Source organism: Aythya fuligula, chromosome 27 (assembly GCF_009819795.1).
Source record: "Aythya fuligula isolate bAytFul2 chromosome 27, bAytFul2.pri, whole genome shotgun sequence".
NCBI lineage: Eukaryota > Metazoa > Chordata > Aves > Anseriformes > Anatidae > Aythya > Aythya fuligula.
In genome coordinates this window covers 778,909-796,416 of record NC_045585.1, presented here as the reverse complement: position 1 = coordinate 796,416, position 17,508 = coordinate 778,909, and the positions used below count along the sequence as shown (strand labels likewise).

General features: G+C 41.8%; 1 protein-coding gene across 4 annotated transcripts in view; it reads left to right on the top strand.

Annotated features, from left to right (window-relative positions):
- AAK1 (AP2 associated kinase 1) overlaps window positions 1–17,508 on the top strand; it is an 87,005-nt gene that overhangs the window by 24,439 nt on the left and 45,058 nt on the right. For 3 of the 4 annotated variants that reach the window (XM_032204077.1, XM_032204076.1, XM_032204079.1), the window contains exons 3-7: window positions 3,384–3,502; window positions 5,468–5,576; window positions 8,949–9,091; window positions 14,403–14,524; window positions 15,957–16,038. In XM_032204077.1, coding sequence (XP_032059968.1) covers window positions 3,384–3,502; window positions 5,468–5,576; window positions 8,949–9,091; window positions 14,403–14,524; window positions 15,957–16,038 — 575 coding nt within the window. Of the gene's footprint in view, window positions 1–3,377; window positions 3,503–5,467; window positions 5,577–8,948; window positions 9,092–14,402; window positions 14,525–15,956; window positions 16,039–17,508 lie in introns of all 4 variants that reach the window. The other variant, XM_032204078.1, reaches the window with a different exon arrangement.

Here is a 17,508-nt window from a genome sequence, read left to right as displayed (position 1 = left end):
TTCACAAAATTATTCCAAATGTCCTGCAAACGGACTTCGATCTTGTTTTCCTTGAAGCTGTTTGTGTATGAGCAATGCAGCAAGCAGTTGCTGTTATTTGAACTTCTCTCTCCCTTTCTGCTTCATTCATCCTCCTGCCTTTTTGCTGAGTGCTTTGCAGTCCTGCTCTCTGCATACAAGGCTGATGGTGCTGAAGCCAATTAGCAGCAGAAGGTGTAATAAATGCTGAGGAATTCAAATTGAGGTGGCATTTTCCACACCTTCTCAGATTTTAAAATGTGCAGTGGCTACCTGAGGGAAGTTAGATGTTCTTGATGTTGCTGTGCCTTTCTGGACTACATCCGGGTACAGCAAAAAATTGGGCTGTTAACTGTTACTTGGAGGGAGTATTATGCCCTATTTTAACTAAGGCAATTGGAGCAGAGGACATAATAGTTGCTTAGAAAGTAAAACTTAGACATCCTCTCTTGAATGGATGTGGATCATCAAGTCTTGCATCTCATATAGCACAGATGCTTACTGTAGGTTCCTGTATAAAAATTGCTATATGTAGCCTGATTAAATCAATACTTGTTTTCTCTGGAGAGAAGCATGCTGCTTTTACTAGTAGCAAAATTGCCATGATTTAATCAGCTGTCAGTGGGAGTTTAATAATAAAGTAACCAAATTGGTAGGTGTGTTTGCAGGCAAAATAAGTTAAATGATTTTGAACAGCTTCCATTTGTGGTGGTGTCAGCTGAAGTTTTCAGGAGTTGAAGATAAGGAAGAGAAGGACACAAGAAGGTAATTTTCCTTTGACTTGTGTAGGAACATCAGATGCACGCCAACTTCTCAGCAAACTCTGCAGCCATCTTCCTTGGGAGCAGTTCCACCTGATGTATGCAGCTCTTGCTTGCTCCACTTGGAAGATGCTCCAGGCCATATTTCTGTCAGGTCCCAATATGCTGGTGTTGCAGGCCTGTATCAGAAAGTATTTTTTAATTCTTAATTTCTCTTTTCTTTGAGCTGTTGGGGTGGTTTATCTCTGTTGCAGAGGCTGTAGTTTCCTTTGCCAGTTGGCCCTGTTTGCTTGTAAGAAAACCTGCATGATGTACATATCCTAGAAAGGGTGCTCTAGGAGTGCAGTGGTTAATTAGTACAGGATCCAGAGTAGAGGAAAGGTACCTTGCACAACACTCTGCTGATGAGATCTGTGGCTGGTGTGAAGAGTTACCAGCCCCACCTCAGCTGAAGCAAATATTTAGAACAAGATGGTCCTTGAATTTAGTGGATCTGTAGTTTTTGTTTTTTTTTTTAAAAAATAAAGTGTCAATTGATCTATTTTTGCTGCTGCTCAGCATGTGTTCTTGTCTGCTGAGCGTGGTACAGTGAGCAGAGAGAGGGTGTCCTGCTGGCCTCCTGGCCTGGCGGGAGGAGCTGTGAGAAGAGAAATGAGCCCCTGGAGAGGAGGGGAGGCTTCTGGTGGACAACTTCAGAGTTTCTCATTTTAAAATAAACACAGGTCTTGTGATTCACTAAACATTTTGATGGTGACTGAGGCTCTGTAATAAAACTAAAAACAGTGTTTTCCCTAGAATTTCTATGGTCCATAGAAATATTATACAGAAAAAAAAAGCCCAAACCTGATCTCTCCGATGATTTTTAAAAGTGTGATATTTTAAGAAGGTGGGAAAGTGATGCTGATTATGAGTTCCTTATTTCTTACAGCTCCATTACAGGCTATAAGGTGTGTGTGTGGAATCCGTTGCATGCTGTCTTGCTTTCTTCAGCATAGACATCCATTGGGCTAAAGATAGCACAGTGCAATGTGCAGATTTGTTCCCCAGGAATGAGACAAATGTGACCAGGATAGGACAAAAAGGCTGCAGGTTTAGGAGTTCTTAAAAATGACGTGTAATTTGAGATGCTCAACTTGAAGCAGCTTAAGGGAGAGAGACAGGGTTATTTTTGTGTCTGAATTTGAGCAAAGAAATTAGGCCCTCCAGAGCTACAAGGGTTTTCAACCCTCTCTAGCAGGACTGAGCAGCATGTGTATGGCTTTCTGTGTCCCAGGGCCATGTCCCATTTTTCTGAATTTGAATATCCATTTTACAGACTGGTTACAGTTCTTTAAGAACCTGAATTGAGATCTTCCCACTTGCCTCTCCCCACACACCAGTGACATCTTTTTGCAGTTTCTCTGGGGCAGCTCTGCATTACCTCTGCTCCTAAAAGTCAGCGAGGCTTCCCTGGAAAACCCACTGGGTCTGGTTCCCATGACAAATTATGACATGCAAAACGAAGTCCTTTACTAAGAGATCGCCGTTTAGCAGCCCTGGCATGGATGTACGTTATCTGCACGCAACTCTTCTATGCTTGTTTTGGAAGATGGGCTTTGGAGTGTCCAACCCATTTGTTGGTCAGTGAGGAGGGCTGTACTTTGAACGTAGCAGTGTTGCCTGTTCATTTGTTCCTTTTCGATCTTTTCTTAGTAAAAACAAATTCCAGTTCTAGTAAAAGCTTCAATGGGCCTTTTGGCTGTATCTGATTTGTGAACAGCTTGTAAGCACCAGTTGTTGCAAGATTGGTGTTGTCAAATGCAATATATTGTAACACTAAGTCTTACAGAAATGGGGTTTGTTTTGCTTGTTGAATTTTATATGACAGAATGGAGCTTATCTGAGTGCCAAATAACCATTAGTAATAATTACGTACAAACATGTCAAATCTAATCATGTATGTATTGTTGATCAGGTGGTTTCTGGCAGCCTTTAAAGAATGGGATATGGTAAGAATCATTTTAAGGCTCAAACCCTGTAAATGGGAGCTCTTTGGGACGTGACTGAGTTTTTATAGAATCACTACTCTTGGTGATTTCTTGGTGGACCACAAAATGAATTATTTTTTTTTCTTGTTCTGTCCTTCTTTTAAAAGCACTAACATCAAATCATGTGTGGGAGATAGATTTCTTCTGTTTCTTACATTACCAAGCTGGTTTGTGCAACTTAGATGCTTCAAAAGTTGAGGAGCCTTTTATATTCAGGCCTTTAGTAATTCATTAAATGATCTGGAGCTCTGATTTCTGTCCAAGGCGGTGTTGCTGTTTATACTTCATCTTTCTGCATTGTAGTGGAAATTGGTGGAGCAATGAAGGACTGTCTGACAGGACAAGAACCAGTGTAATTGCTTGTTATTACTGAGATGTTAAATGTCTATGCAGAGCTGGAGTCTCTGCAGCTATGGAGATGTAAGGGGTGCTGCCACCATGATGCTGTTAGTAGCTGTGGTGTGTCTTCCCTCTTCTGACTGTACTCCGAAGGCAGGTGGAGGCAAGGACGAGGGTTGGAAACAAGAACTGAGAAGTTTCTTTTGTACTGAATGGGATAACTTTATGTTTTCTGCAGGTGGATTTGCAATAGTGTTTCTTGTGAGGACTAACAATGGGATGAAATGTGCCCTGAAGCGGATGTATGTCAATAACGAATACGACTTGCAAGTCTGCAAAAGAGAAATCCAAATCATGGTAAGTCAACACTTTGTGGTGGGGACCCTGACTAGGAGGGGAATGTCGTGAGAGCCCGGTCACCTTCTGCCTTCGAGCTGTGTAGTGTTGCATCACAAACTGTGGGTGTTAGTAAAATTGTCATTCTTCTAGAAAGACCCAGCTCTTAGAGTTGCACAGCTATGTGAAAAATATTAGATTGAATTGTTTAAAACCTAAATTGTTTTAGTGGTCAAGAAAAACACAGCAGCTGAAAAGGCAGAGGGAATCTCAGGAAAAGGAGGGGATTAAAAATCTTCTATGTCAACACCAGACTTGGTGGGAAAGGGAAGAGCTGAAGAAGTGTGTGTGGTTGGGGGTGTTTCTCTTCTAGATTTCATCTCGAAGGCTAATAATTCTGATACAGCAGTTTCTGAACTCAAATCACTACGCAAATGGAAGACTTCCATGCCAAGATGAATTTGTCACAACAGCTTCTAATCTTTTGGTTTAGGATGAGGGCCATATCAGTATTGGTGGAGCTGATGGGTTGAAACCAGTATGTGTGGGGTAGTTATTGCCTTGGCTTGTTTCTGTAGATTATTGGATGCAAGGCATTAGGTAATAGGATAGCTATTTTAGTAGTTGTTTTAAACAATTATTAATCTCTGAACAGATAAAAAGTTGAGATCTAAATGGATTTGGTTAGTCTTGCTCGGAGCATAATGAATGTGGGAAGTGCCACTTTTGAAATTGTATTTGCAAGGTATAAATGAATGTTTTAAGTAACTGAAGTGGTGGAGAAAATAGAAAATATGCATTCTGCTAATTGATAATGTGAAGTATTTGTTTGGGATAGACTTCTTATCAGAAGCTCTTACCTGTAGCAATTCGGAGTTTTTTTTTTAAAGTAGCTTTTAATTAGGTTAATACCTTCAAAGCTAACTTCTGGATTTTGTGAGATAGTGCAGTGAGGTTTTGGGGCATACTTTGTCATCACCATAGCTAATGCTACATGGGAAAGGTTGAGATTAGATCTTACATCAAAGGTTTTAACTGTGCTCACAAAGCTTGTTTACTTGGATTTTAATTGCCAGTGCTTTCCATTGTCTCTATCTTTTTGGTGTCTCTTTGAAATGTGTGGCTAACCTGGGAAGCAAATGCAAGAAGTGTCCTTCTGACATGCTCACTCTCATATTGAATCTTATCATAAGCACTAATCTTTGTGAAAAACAAGTACATCAGTAAAAGGAAATTTTATTTCCTAGCTTTTGTGCAGTAAAGAAGCATTTTAAAGTTAGCTTTCTGCAGCACTGCAGAATTACTGAGGAGAGCAAAATGTTACCAGCAAAATCTAGATTTCTTTTGCTGGTAAAGCTGAGCACAGCATGGGAGTGGCTGTCACACCTGAAAATGTCTGTAACTCTGGCAGTCACAAAAATGACTTCCCTGCATATTCAGCATGTCATAGGTAAGTCAACAGTATGAGAACTTGTGCTTTAATCCATCAAGGCGTGTAAAATAAGGTACTTCTAAAACCAAGCTAACTTTTGTTTTTTTAATTACCTGAGTGGTTTTTAAGCATGCAAAGATTTGTGATAATGTTTTTTAGTGGAAGAGAGAGGAAGGAGAGGAGAAAAGTAAGCAAAACATGCATTGTACACAGCCACTGCAAAACATCTGCTTTGTTTCCCCCCCCTATATAGAGGAGGAGCAGTTGCAGTGAGCTTGGCCTGGGCCATCCAAGGGAACATCCAAAAATCTGGACTTACTGACCCCTGAATAAGTTAGTTCAATAGGTTGGTTGGTTCTCTGTTGTTTGTCTCAGCTCCTTCTGGAAGGAGAACAGGTAGAGATAGACCTTCGATTTGATCGAGTTGTATGCAATGATTAATTCAAAGTGGCAAAAGCTTGGCAGGGAAAGAACTAGGAAAGCTGTGCATTGTAGATCAAAGTGCTACTCATTCTATATGGCTGTCTTATGCTTTGAATATATGTACCTTGCAGCGGGATCTGTCTGGCCATAAGAACATTGTCGGATACATTGATTCCAGTATCAACTCAGTAAGCAGTGGTGATGTTTGGGAAGTGCTGATACTAATGGACTTCTGCCGAGGTGAGTGTGGGCTCACAGTGTTCCTTGCTGGTAGACAGGCCCTTTCCAGTGCTCACAGGGAACTTGCACAAGTCAAGTGGGTTTTTGTTTGTTGGGTTTGGTTGTCTTTTTTGTTTGTTTTTTAAATGAAAGGATCAAGCAACTTTATTCCTAGGCCTGGTCCATCATTCAGTACCAAAGAACTGTTTTGAACAATGCAAAGCTAGACTGAATGTAGAGAATTGGATGATATGTGAGGCTCTGATAGGACTGTTACCACTTTTGCCACTGCCCAGGATGGCTCTAGATCCTTTCCCTTGTGAAAGGAACCCTTCAGTATATATTGCAGTTTTCTATAGGCTGGCCACACAAAAAGTTGCTCTCCTATAGCAGTTAGGCTGTGGAATGAAATTGTTCTTCACAGTATGTTATACTGCAAGCTTTTTCTGTTTCAGTTTGACTTAGGATTATTCTTGAAGAAGCTTGAAATGGGTAATGTGAAGCCAAAAAGCATTACTTTTACCTCTGACCTTTGTGCTCGTCTCTCTCTATCCAGACAGACTCTTCCACTTTTTTTTCAGATGTCCCAAAGCTTTTATCTCCTCAGAATTAAACCTTGCAAGAGGGCTCAATGACAACAGAAAGAGCTTCTTCAAATACATTGCAGATAAAAACTAACACTAGAGTCAATGTGGGCCCACTGATGAATGAGGTGGGTGCCCTGGTGACAGAAAATAAAGAGGAGGCAGAGTTACTGAATGCTTTTTTTTTTTTTGTCTCTGTCTATAATGCTGGAGGCTGTCCTGTGAAGCACCGTATCTCTGAGGTCCCAGAGGAAATCAGGATAAAGGAAGAGTTTGCCTCAGTTAATGAGGACTGGGTTAAGGACCAATTAAGCAATTTGTACATCCATAAGTCCATGGGTCCTGATGGGATGCACCCATGGGTGTTGAGGGAGCTGGCGGAAGTCATTGCTAGGCCACTCTCAATCATCTTTGGTAAGTCATGTGCATCGGGAGAGATGCCTGAGGACTGGAGGAAAACAAATGTCACTCCAGTCTTCAAAAAGGGCAAGAAGGAGGACTCAAGTAACTATAGGCCGGTCAACCTCACCTCCATCCCTGGTAAGGTGATGGAACAACTTGTCCTTGGCTCTGTCTCTAGGCGTATCAAGGATAAGAGGGTATTAGGGGCAGTCAGCATGGCTTCACCAAGGGGAAGTCATGCTTAATCAACCTGATAGCCTTTTATGAAGACGTAACCAGGTGGAGGGATGATGGTGTAAAGCAGTGGACGTGACTATCTTGATTTCAGTAAAGCTTTTGACACAGTCTCCCACAGCATCCTCACAGCTAAACTGAGGATGTGTGGTCTGGACAATTGGGTAGTGAGGTGAACTGCCTGAAGAAAAGAAGCCAGAGGGTTGTGGTCAATGGGATGGAATCAAGCTGGAGACCTGTAGCTAGTGGACCCTCAAGGGTCAGTACTAGCACCAGCATTGTTCAATATATTCATCAGCAACTTGGATGAGGAAACAGAGTGCACTGTCAGCAAGTTTGCTGATGACACTGAACAGGAAGGAGTGGCTGACACTCCAGGAGGCTGTGCTGCCATCCAGTGGGACCTCAACAGGTTGGAGAATTGGGTGGGGAGAAGTTTAATGAAATATAATGAGGTCAAGTGTAGAGTCCTGCATCTGGGCAAGAACAACTCCAGACACCAAGATAAGTTGGGGTGCCCTGCTGGAAAGCAGTGAAGGGGGGTCCTGGTGGACAGTTGGATGACCATGAGCCAGCACTGTGCCCTTGTGGCCAAGAAGGCCGATGATATTCTGGGGTGTATGAGAAGGGGTATGATTAGTAAGTCAAGAGAGATTCTCCTCCCCCTCTACTCTTCCCTGGTGAGACCACATCTAGTATATTGCAGCCAGTTCTGGGCCCCTCAGTTCAAGAAGGACAGGGAACTGTTTGAGAGAGTCCAGCACAGAACAACGAGAATGATTAAGGGAGTGGAGCATCTCCCTTATGAGGAAAGGCTGAGGGAACTGTGCCTCTTTAGCTTGGAGAAGAGGAGACTGAGGGATGACCTTATTCATGTTTAGAAATCTGTAAAGAGTGGGTGTCAGGAGGATGCAGCCAGGCTCTTCTGGCTGACATCCAGTCATAGGACAAGGGGCAATGGGTGCAAGCTGGAACATAGGAGGTTCCGCTTAAATATGAGACAAAGCTTTTTTACAGTGAGGCTGACAGAACTCTGGAACAGGCTGCCCTGGGGGGTTGTGAAGTCTTCTTCTCTGGAGACATTCAAAACCCACCTGGACGTGTTCCTGTGTGACCTGATCTAGGTGTCCCTGCTCCAGCAGGGGGATTGGACTAGATGGTCTTTAAAGGTCCCTTCCGATCCCTAGCATTCTGTGATATATTGAATTTCCCCTCGTTACTCTCAGTCTGTGATGAACAGCTGCTTAAACCAAGTTAATGCATCTTTATGTGCAGAACTGCACTCATTTTGAGCGCAAAATATTCACAGCTGTACTACTTATTGGGCTCAGCTTTTCTTTAGAGCTTTTGTACCTTGGTTATGAAGTTTTCCAACACTTATGTTAAACAATACAGTTCCCTTTGCCAATGGTTCAGAAATGTACTGTTGTGTTTTGTTTGTTTTTTCTCCCCTCTGCGTATTGAAGATGTTTAGAGGGGGAAGAACTTCTCTGTGGATTTTTTTTTTTTTTTTTTTAAATCCTTGACAGCAAGAGAATCTCAAAGTTGAGGCAAATCCAGGACTCATTCAAAGAGTAACAAATGTGGAAGGTTCCACTTGTACAGACAGATTTTGCCAGTCTATGATTTTGGCCAAACTACTTAGTAACGTATGTTTTATGGAGTCTTTTTCCTCCCTCTTGCAGACTGTTTTGTGGACTGTGGGTGCCCCACATTCAGCATTATATTCATCTAGTCTGACAAAAACTTTTACTTTTGAGGACGAAAGAAAAAACATTGCTTATTCAGAATTATATTTCAGTGTTAACACAGCGAGGTGATGAGGGCCTTAGAAGGTAACTTGCTGCTGTTGAAGCGTAGTCCAAAGACAAAATAAGATGCGTCGTCTGCTGGCAGATGTGAAAAATCCCCTTGGATTTAGGCGAAGAGGAAAGAAAATTAAACAAGATGACGAAGCAGGTTCCCAAAAACCTCGTGGGGAGGTTGGGGAGCGGGGGAGAGAGAGAAGCTTGTTACAAACTTTGAATTTGAACTCATGAATGTTGTGTGCTGACTGTGCAGCCACAGTTCAGTGAGCAGTCTAAGACAAAGTAGGTCTGGTAGGACTGGGGCTTGGACAAGACTGGATCCGATTTGGCACACTTGCTCTCATTCTTGGCGTTTTTCTCCTCAGGAGGGCAGGTGGTGAACCTCATGAACCAACGCCTGCAGACAGGTTTCACTGAGAATGAGGTCCTGCAGATCTTTTGTGACACCTGTGAAGCTGTAGCGAGGCTGCATCAGTGTAAAACACCAATAATCCACAGGGATCTGAAGGTGAGTTATAGACTGCAGTAATACAGGAGAGCATGTGCATGCTTACACCATGGCAGACAGGCTTTGAAAGCTGGTCCTATGTTTCTGTCCTTAGTAATAAGGGAAAGTTGGGTATAAATGCCTCTCTCTCTTGGAAGATTTGGGGGGAAAAAATGTCTCTCGTTGTGGCTTACTGTATGTTTGCCATCTATAGATCTACTTTATAAACACAAATATTTGAATAATTCTGTTTGCACAGATGTGCCAGAATGTATCTGATGAATTATTCACAGTGACTTTCTACCACCTGAAATGCTGTTGATATTATAAGGTAGTTCACAAAAAGTGTGCTGTAAATCCGTTTCCTGGACCCACATTAAAAGGATCACCCCAGAGATGTTGGCCTTGGGTCAGGACTTCTTAGAAGCTTTTGAAACTGGTCTCTAGCTGTTGACCGTGCAAGCGAATTCTAATGCTCTGTGCACTCAGATGGGAACAAAGCAAAGCTAGCAGGGAGAGCTTTTGAAAAATCCCACACCTATAATCAAACACAAAAAGACCTTCCCTTTTCTTCTCAACTAGATCATAAAATGCATTAATAATATATTCACGCAAGCCTTCTTCTTGGCTGTACGTTTGAAATTCAGATGTGCTTTGTGGGTCAGTCTGCTTTCAGAGCCCTCAACAGATGCTTGTTTCATGCTGCTGGCTATTGTTTTATAGGAGCAAAAGACTTGTGTGCTAAGAACAACCAGGCAGCGCAGGGGAAAAAATCCTCAGGGTCTGGTATGCTTTAGTGTGTTTCAAATGATCATGACCCCATTGCTCAGTTAGTTTGAATGTATGAAACAAGTCTGACATCTGTTTTTCTAGAGTGCTGTGAAATGGGTGGAGTCCCATGGATTTGAGGACTGAATTTAAGCCTATGGACATCTTCCAGAAATTTGAACAGGCAAGGAAAGTTGGGGTGAGAGAATAAGGCTTAGGAGCAAGAGCATCTTCAGTTGACATTAACTCCTGCTATTATGTTTTTAGCTTCAAATCCTTCCTTTTTTTTCTTTTTTTTTGTTTAAAAAACAACAACAACAACAAAAAAAAACTCGTTGGTAATTTGTGCCTGAGGTTAGAGACCTGGCTTTTCTCTGTTTTAAGACATGTTTTCATAGAGCGCCTTGGGTTGGAAGAGACCTTAAAGATCACTTAGTTCCAACCCCACTGCCATGGGCAACAATGCAATCCATTAGATTAGGTTGCTCAGGGCCTTGTCTAACCTGGTCTTGAATACCTCCACAGATTGGAGCATCTACAGTTTCTTGGGACATCCTGTTCCAGTGCCTTGCCACCATCTGAGTGAAGAAATTCCTCTTAACCTCTAATCTAGGTCTCCCCTCTTTCAGTTTAAAACCACTCCCCCCTCATTCCATCATTGCCTGCCTGAGCAAAAAGTTGCTCTCTTTTTTTTAATAAGCCCCCTTCAAGTACTGAAAAGCTGCAATGAGGTCTCCCTGAAGCTTTCTCCTCTTTAGGCTGAACAGCCCCAGCTTTCTCAGCCTTTCTTTATAGGAGAGGTGCTCCATCCCTCTGATCAACTTTTTGGCCCTCCTCTGGACCTGCTCTAAGAGCCCCACATCCTTTCTGTGATGGGGGCCCCAGACCTGGACGCAGCACTCCAAGGGAGGCTTCACAGGGGCAGAGCCAGGGACAATCACCTATCGAAGAACAGGAAAATGTTGACTTTGTAGACAGACTTTTTCTGCCTTCCAGCTCTTTGATTTTACTCTTAACAGTGGAGGTTCTTGCCCTGAGGGGTCTGCCAGCAGAAGAGATTCATGAATAGTCTTTAAGCCCTTTCAGTCAAATTCAGCTCTATTACTTTGTGACCTTGATTTTGAGTTAATCCAGCAGGCTTTTTCTGAAGCAGAATGACCTGTTGTCGTGAAAAAGATGGTACCTAGCCCCTGTGTTCATGTATAAGGTTTTCATTCCTGACCTGTTAACTATCAGGAGGTGTGTCGGTGTGCACCTGTGTGCTTACAGCTGAATGATATACTGTACAGGAATGTGCTGGTTAGTTTCATTTGCTGTGATTGCCACAACACAAGTGTACACTGATTCCACATTTTCCTGAGAAAAATATAAAATTTGGAACATCTCAGATACCTCTACTGTAGTTAGACCCACATATAGGCTGTGTAAACAAGGCAGTAGGCTTGCATCATGTACTGACCTTTGCTTGTTCTTGCAGCTATTTTCCTCAGCCTCGGGGTTAATAGGCCACCGATGCTGCAGGGCATTACCTAAAGTTTATTTTTGTTCCTCTCTCACTGGAGTAAGAATGCTTCCTGTGCCTCTAGTTTGGGCCTTTTAACAGCAAAGAACAAATGACCAAGCCTTTTGACTGTCTGTTGTATTTCCCTGGCTGTGCAGTCTCTGCTTCTGTGTTGGAATCTGTCTAGAGAAAACTGTCAGACCCTGGAGGGAGTTGTATTTAGTGAGGTGGAAGGGGTGGAAGAATTTATCTAGTGGCAATGATAATGATTTAAACGAGTACCCCATATCTGGTGGCAGTTGTCTGCATAACTTGTTTCACATTTAACCTTGTCTTTCCTGTCTCATATCCAATAGCTCACTTTGTTTTAAAGCAGCAGCTTAGAGCTCAGCTTAGTTTTTACATCTCTGAGCTTTTCACTTCTACCTGTGATGCTTCTGCTAGTTTGAAACCATCTGGTTCCAGGAGTAGATAACTGGCTGACTTTTCTTGTAAAAGAAACACAGTGAGATACAGCAAAATCCTATGTCAATTAGCACAGAGGAGGTTGATCAAAACACCCTTCTCCTTTGCTTTCTATACTTTCTGAAATAACTAGAATGTTGTACTCTTATGCTGAGGATTTAGTTTCTTCTGTTTTCATTTTATCAGGAATCTTGCTAGTGTTGCACTTCTCTGTGGTATGACAAGACCGTTATGCTGTGCTGCTCTGATCTCTGTGCCTTCTTTATTATGCTCCTTTGTAATGTCAGGTTCTTGCCTGGTGCCACCAACAAACCTCTGCTTGGAATTCGTTTGGACAGCTCTGTTCTGTGTGATCTGTAAAATTACTCGGTCCTCTGATGGCATATCCTGGTATTGACCATGTTTAAAAAAGCAGCACATGTCAAAGTCAGTTAGTGCTCATAGATGTCATGTTGCATTCATCTTTTTGCTCTGAAATGCTAAATAAGCTTTTGGAAGTATGTATTGAATAGTGCTGGGGAGAAAGAGAAACTGAAACATCTTTAGACAAACCTGTAGGTGCTGGGAAGCAGTCAGAAAGGGCAAGGGCACCTCAATTATGCAACCCTCCCAAATCACTACCTGCCCTTAGACATACCCGTCTTAGAAGTTGTGGTTATGAGAGGATGAAGTGTGTTGATTTTGCTAGTTGAGGAAAGTCTTATCCCTTGCCTGTCTATGGTTATGCAGTTTCTTTTACCACTTGGTTTTAGCACAAGTTAGCATTTGTTTCAGAGAGTGATAACGAAAACTTACTACATTTTGTAGCAGAACAGATATGTTCTTAGGTCGACTCATAGCTTTCCCTTACAGATTTTTATTTGGAGTCCAAATCTGATTTTGTATATGTCAGGCACTTTCAAGATCACAGCTGAAGTTGTAAGCACTCAGAAGTGCAGAAAATTGGACAGATTTTTCTGGGTCTTTGACTGGAAAAAGGCACCTCCGTCTTGTCTGTAACAGACAGGCTCCTCTGGCCCTGCAGCCTGTAGCAGTAATTCAGGAACTCTGCTCTGCTGCTTTAGTACTTTTTTTTTTTTTTTTTTTTTATTCTCTGTTATTTACTGATCAAGCCTGCTTGCTGAATATTCCAGTGCTAATTTTTAATAAAGCTAGCAATGAGAAGTCATGTCAGACTTTTCAGACAAATAAAGTGGAAGGAATCTTCTGGAAACGTTTGCAGCGTGTTTGAAGGGAATGGGGAATAACATTGTCAGTGTTGATCTGCTAGGGAGAACATCTGTGTGAAAGGGTTTGTTCAAAGCAGATGGATGGCAGAGAAGGCAAGGGGTGTTGTTTAACCCTTGGTTTGAGCCAGCATTTTCCCCATCAGCTGCTCTAATTTGGCTGGGTTTTCTGATGCTTAAAAGGCTGACTCCTTCATTTTCTTTCCTTTTTGTAAAGATTGTCCTTGATGGGGAGGTCTATTGCAAAAAGACTTTGTTAGTGACTACTTATGTGATGCTTTTGTGGTTTTGTTTGTTTTTAATATCGAATCAGTATGTTTTCTTGTTGTATCTGAGCATTTAGCTTTGACTTAGACAATTTTTAAAGTATTTATTTTCAATATTCCCTAGAGAGAATGTGATGTTAATGCTACTGTATAGATGAGAAACTGGAATGTAGAGGTGATTTGCCAAAGCAAATAACTGATCCCAGGTTTTCCATGCCTTGTGTCAGTATCATAATATTTGGATTGCTTTCTTAGGAGAATACACAGCAGATTTTTGTTAATGCATGATTAAGGGGAAGTATTTAGGAGAAAGGCAATGACTCCACGGATTTTTAGCTACCACAGGTACTTGTTTCAGTGTACTGGTGCTTGTTTCAAACTGTCAAATAGTATTTCAAAGAACGGGGTCATATTTTCAGCATCCTGGAGGAACCTCTGCTGATGCAATCATTGTTTAGGGACTGTGGGGTATTCAATGTGATAAAAAGCAGCTGAAGTGTGAGCATAAGCTTAAGTTTGTTATAAATAAATCCCTAAGTGACAAGTGAACTGCAGGGGGAAAAAATGGAGTTGTATGCTAATTTCATGAAGTATGGAAGTGTGTGTTGTCATCCTTTAGCATCCGTTCTTCTCCACTAGACAGTGAGGGGTGTAGTTCATTATAAAGCTGTGGAGAGCTTGTACTAGCTGTCCCAAGTTCAGATTGCAGACTGTGCACTATATTGGCTGAGGGAAGTCAGGCACTGAAGACACAGAAACATGCAGTTCTTATCCTGAAGCACACAGTAGTCTTTAAAGAGTCAGAGTGATGTGTTCACAGAAAGAGAATGAAAGAGAAGGAGAAAGGAAATGTGGCAGGATGGAAGGCAGTGTTATAACTATGCTTCCATGATTTGACTTCTATTTTAGGAGGTGTGATAGTTTTGATGCATATTTTCTTTGCTGTCATGTTATGCACTTGTCTGACATGTCTGATACGTTTTCAGGCACTGAAACATCCTGGGTCATCTAAAGACATCCCGGGTCATCTAAAGAAAACAAGTGCTTTTTTTATTTTATTTTTTGCCTAATGGAGTGTTTTTTGTATGTGTCTTCAATGCTTATAGGTTGAAAATATCCTGCTGCATGACCGTGGCCACTATGTCCTGTGTGACTTTGGAAGTGCTACTAACAAATTCCAGAACCCTCAGACAGAAGGGGTGAATGCGGTAGAGGAAGAGATCAAAAAGTAAGTGCTTTTTTTTTTTTTTCAGCTTGGACATAATTTGAAGGGTAATTCTTCTGTGTACAGGGACTAGATTTTACTCTTGCCTGTTGTAGCAGGTTGGATGGTGCTGCATAGAGGGACCTGCTAGAGGCCAGGGAAAGGTGAAACAATAAAGCTCAGAGCTTGATGTAATTACCCTAGACCTGAAAGGCTGAGTATAACAATGCACGGAAGTTGCCCACCTTGATAAGATAGTGACATGCTTGGTTACATGTGGAATCTGTCTGGCTGTCTCTCATCTATCTTGGTTTCTTTGAACTGCAAACATAGCAAATGACAAAATGCCTGTCCTCCATGGGCTGCTCATGTTAAAACCCTACAGTGACATTGGCCCAGTTTCTCAGCTCTCTGTAGAAAGTGGATGGATCTTGAGGTATTTAATTTGGCTCCTTTTGCCCCAGCTAGAGTGGTTACAGTGAGGTGTGCCTAGATAAGCTTTTAAAAAGGGAACTCAACTCATAGTCCAGTAGGGCCTAGGTCAGGGATGGACCTGATACCATGTCCTTGCTCTTGCTTGAGCTTTAACAGCATCTCTGCTGTGTACTTTCCAGCACTGTTAGTGCAATGCTCTGGCTAGAAAGCAGTGTGTTAGAAGTGGGTGCAAATGCTTCCTTTTTGTTGGGATTCAATTATAAGTGCATGGATTTCCTAGACGTGCTTGACTGAAGTTTTCAGAGCTCTCTTAGTATCGCTTTGCAGTCCCTTCGGAATGTCATATTTGTATGCTTATTAATAAGCCTACAAAAACTTTGCCCTTAGCAATGCTTTCTTGTGATCAAGCCAAATAGCATGGAAGGTGCTACAGCAGAAATTACAAGGTTTCTTCCTACCAGTAGGTCTGCAAGAATCTCAAACTGTCTCTATCTTTTAAAGCCCTAGTAACTTGCTAAAATGTGTCAGACTCTACTTCCAGTTTGAGCTCCAAAATAACCTTTCCTGTGTCCACAGTGACTCAAATTTGGAATCCTGGAATGGAAGTCTACTTATTAGGAACCATGTATCCAGTTACAATATTTGTAGGTTGGCCAAAGCCCCAGCAGTAACAACATTGCAGAGGACATTTGACTACTGACTTTGTTAATATTCTGAATACTTGAAAGTTTCTGTTTTAGTTCTTAAAATGACTGTCCTGTTTTGTGAGTAAATTTCTTGCTGTAGAAAGGATCTTTGCTATTGCTTTGGTTTCCCAGGATGGTTTGCAGTGGTCAATGTTTTCTAGTTAGAGGCATGCAGCAGAAGCTGTTATTGATCTAAAAAAAATAAATCATTTATGTTTAATATTTGCCCTAAAACAAATAGGGAAAGAATGAATTTTGAACTATTTTAAAATGTGGGATAGTGGAAATGCTTCTGCTATCAATTTTGAACTCACTGATGGATCTTTTTTTGACAGGTACACTACGTTATCCTACAGAGCACCAGAAATGGTCAACCTGTATAGTGGCAAACTTATTACTACAAAAGCAGACATATGGGTATGTATAAAACCCAGTTAACATAAAATCAGGCTGCAGCTTGATTTCTGTATCATAATGACAGAGTAACTTTCTGGCTTGGACTAACCTAGTTTTCATAAAAGACGAGACAATTCCTGAATGAAGAGTTCCTCTGCTTGACACTTCTGATAAGTTACTGCTAAATGGGCTGGTTTGTGAATAAAACATGATTGGTTCTTTGCATGCTGTCTTACATGTGGTTTTAATATAGAGATGTATGAAATGTTAGGGTTGAACGATGCAAACCTGATTTCATGTCATAAAACAATTAAAACAGAAAATTCAGGGTCTTGTGACTTCTTGTGCCTTGGTTGGGCAGGCATGTGTAATTAAAGTCACTGGTCATAAGAAGATAGAAAATGAAAAAATAGACCTTCCCCAAGAAATAACAGTATGCTTCTCCTGGACATTGTAATGCAGCTCAGTGTTGTCAAACCCAGACAAAGACCGAGCTTTTGCACTGCTGTTTCTAATGATTAGTGCAGTCTTGCTGTGGTGTTCATGTTGAAAGCAAAGTGCACCTGGATTACTGGTTAAATTACTGGATAACCTAGTAGATGGTAGGCTTGCTTTTAGTTGTGATGGAGGTGGAAAAAAGCCTGTGCTGTCTCTAGTGTAGTGGCAAGTCAGCAAAAGAGTTTTCTGTTTAAAATGCTATTTCAGAGTGTGTTTGTATAATTTCTAAAGCCCCGAGCTGGGAAATAACAGAGCGGAAGCAGTATAAGGAGAGGTTTAATGTGTCCTCAGTAATTGTGTGTCTGCATGTGCAAGAGGCAAAATTGCTGGCACGGCATCTGCTGGGAAGAGTCCTCCATCCTATCTGTGAGCTCAGTCAAGAGTCAGGAATGTAGCAGCTCCTATGGGGCTCTTGCACTGCTGAGTTCAGCAGGAGGTTTGGGGAACTGGGCCCTGTACCAGTGTTGGGTCACTTGCCTTGCTGAGACTAGAGAGGGGAGGTCACAGCTGTAACAGTGTGAAAAGATTGTCAGGGCCTCAGAGGCAGCTAGAGGAGAGCCCAGGGTTTGCACTCCTTGTGATAATGGGGAGGGGTAGAGATGCAGATGCTCAAACTGTCCTCCTCTTCCTGATGTGGAAGGAATTCTCTTCACGTGACCTGCTGAGTGTTTCCAAACAAGCATGCAGTGTTGCACACAGTGGGGCCTCAACTTTAGGGCCTATTGCTGTGGCTGTCCTGCTCGTAATCTCTCTTTCCTCAAATTTCATTGAGGTTATTTTAAACTATAGTGTCATTTCATTGTGAAATCCTATGACAAAAAATACAAGCAGATGATGAGTTGCTTAGGATTAGGAAATGTGTTCCCCCTCTCCTCTTTGGGATGGTGGCAGTATTTCATAATTAACTGTTTGTGCAAAATTTTCATTTTATTTTCAGATTTTTCAGATAGGTGGTTCTTCTTGCTGTCAAAAGCAGCCTGGCAATAGATGGAA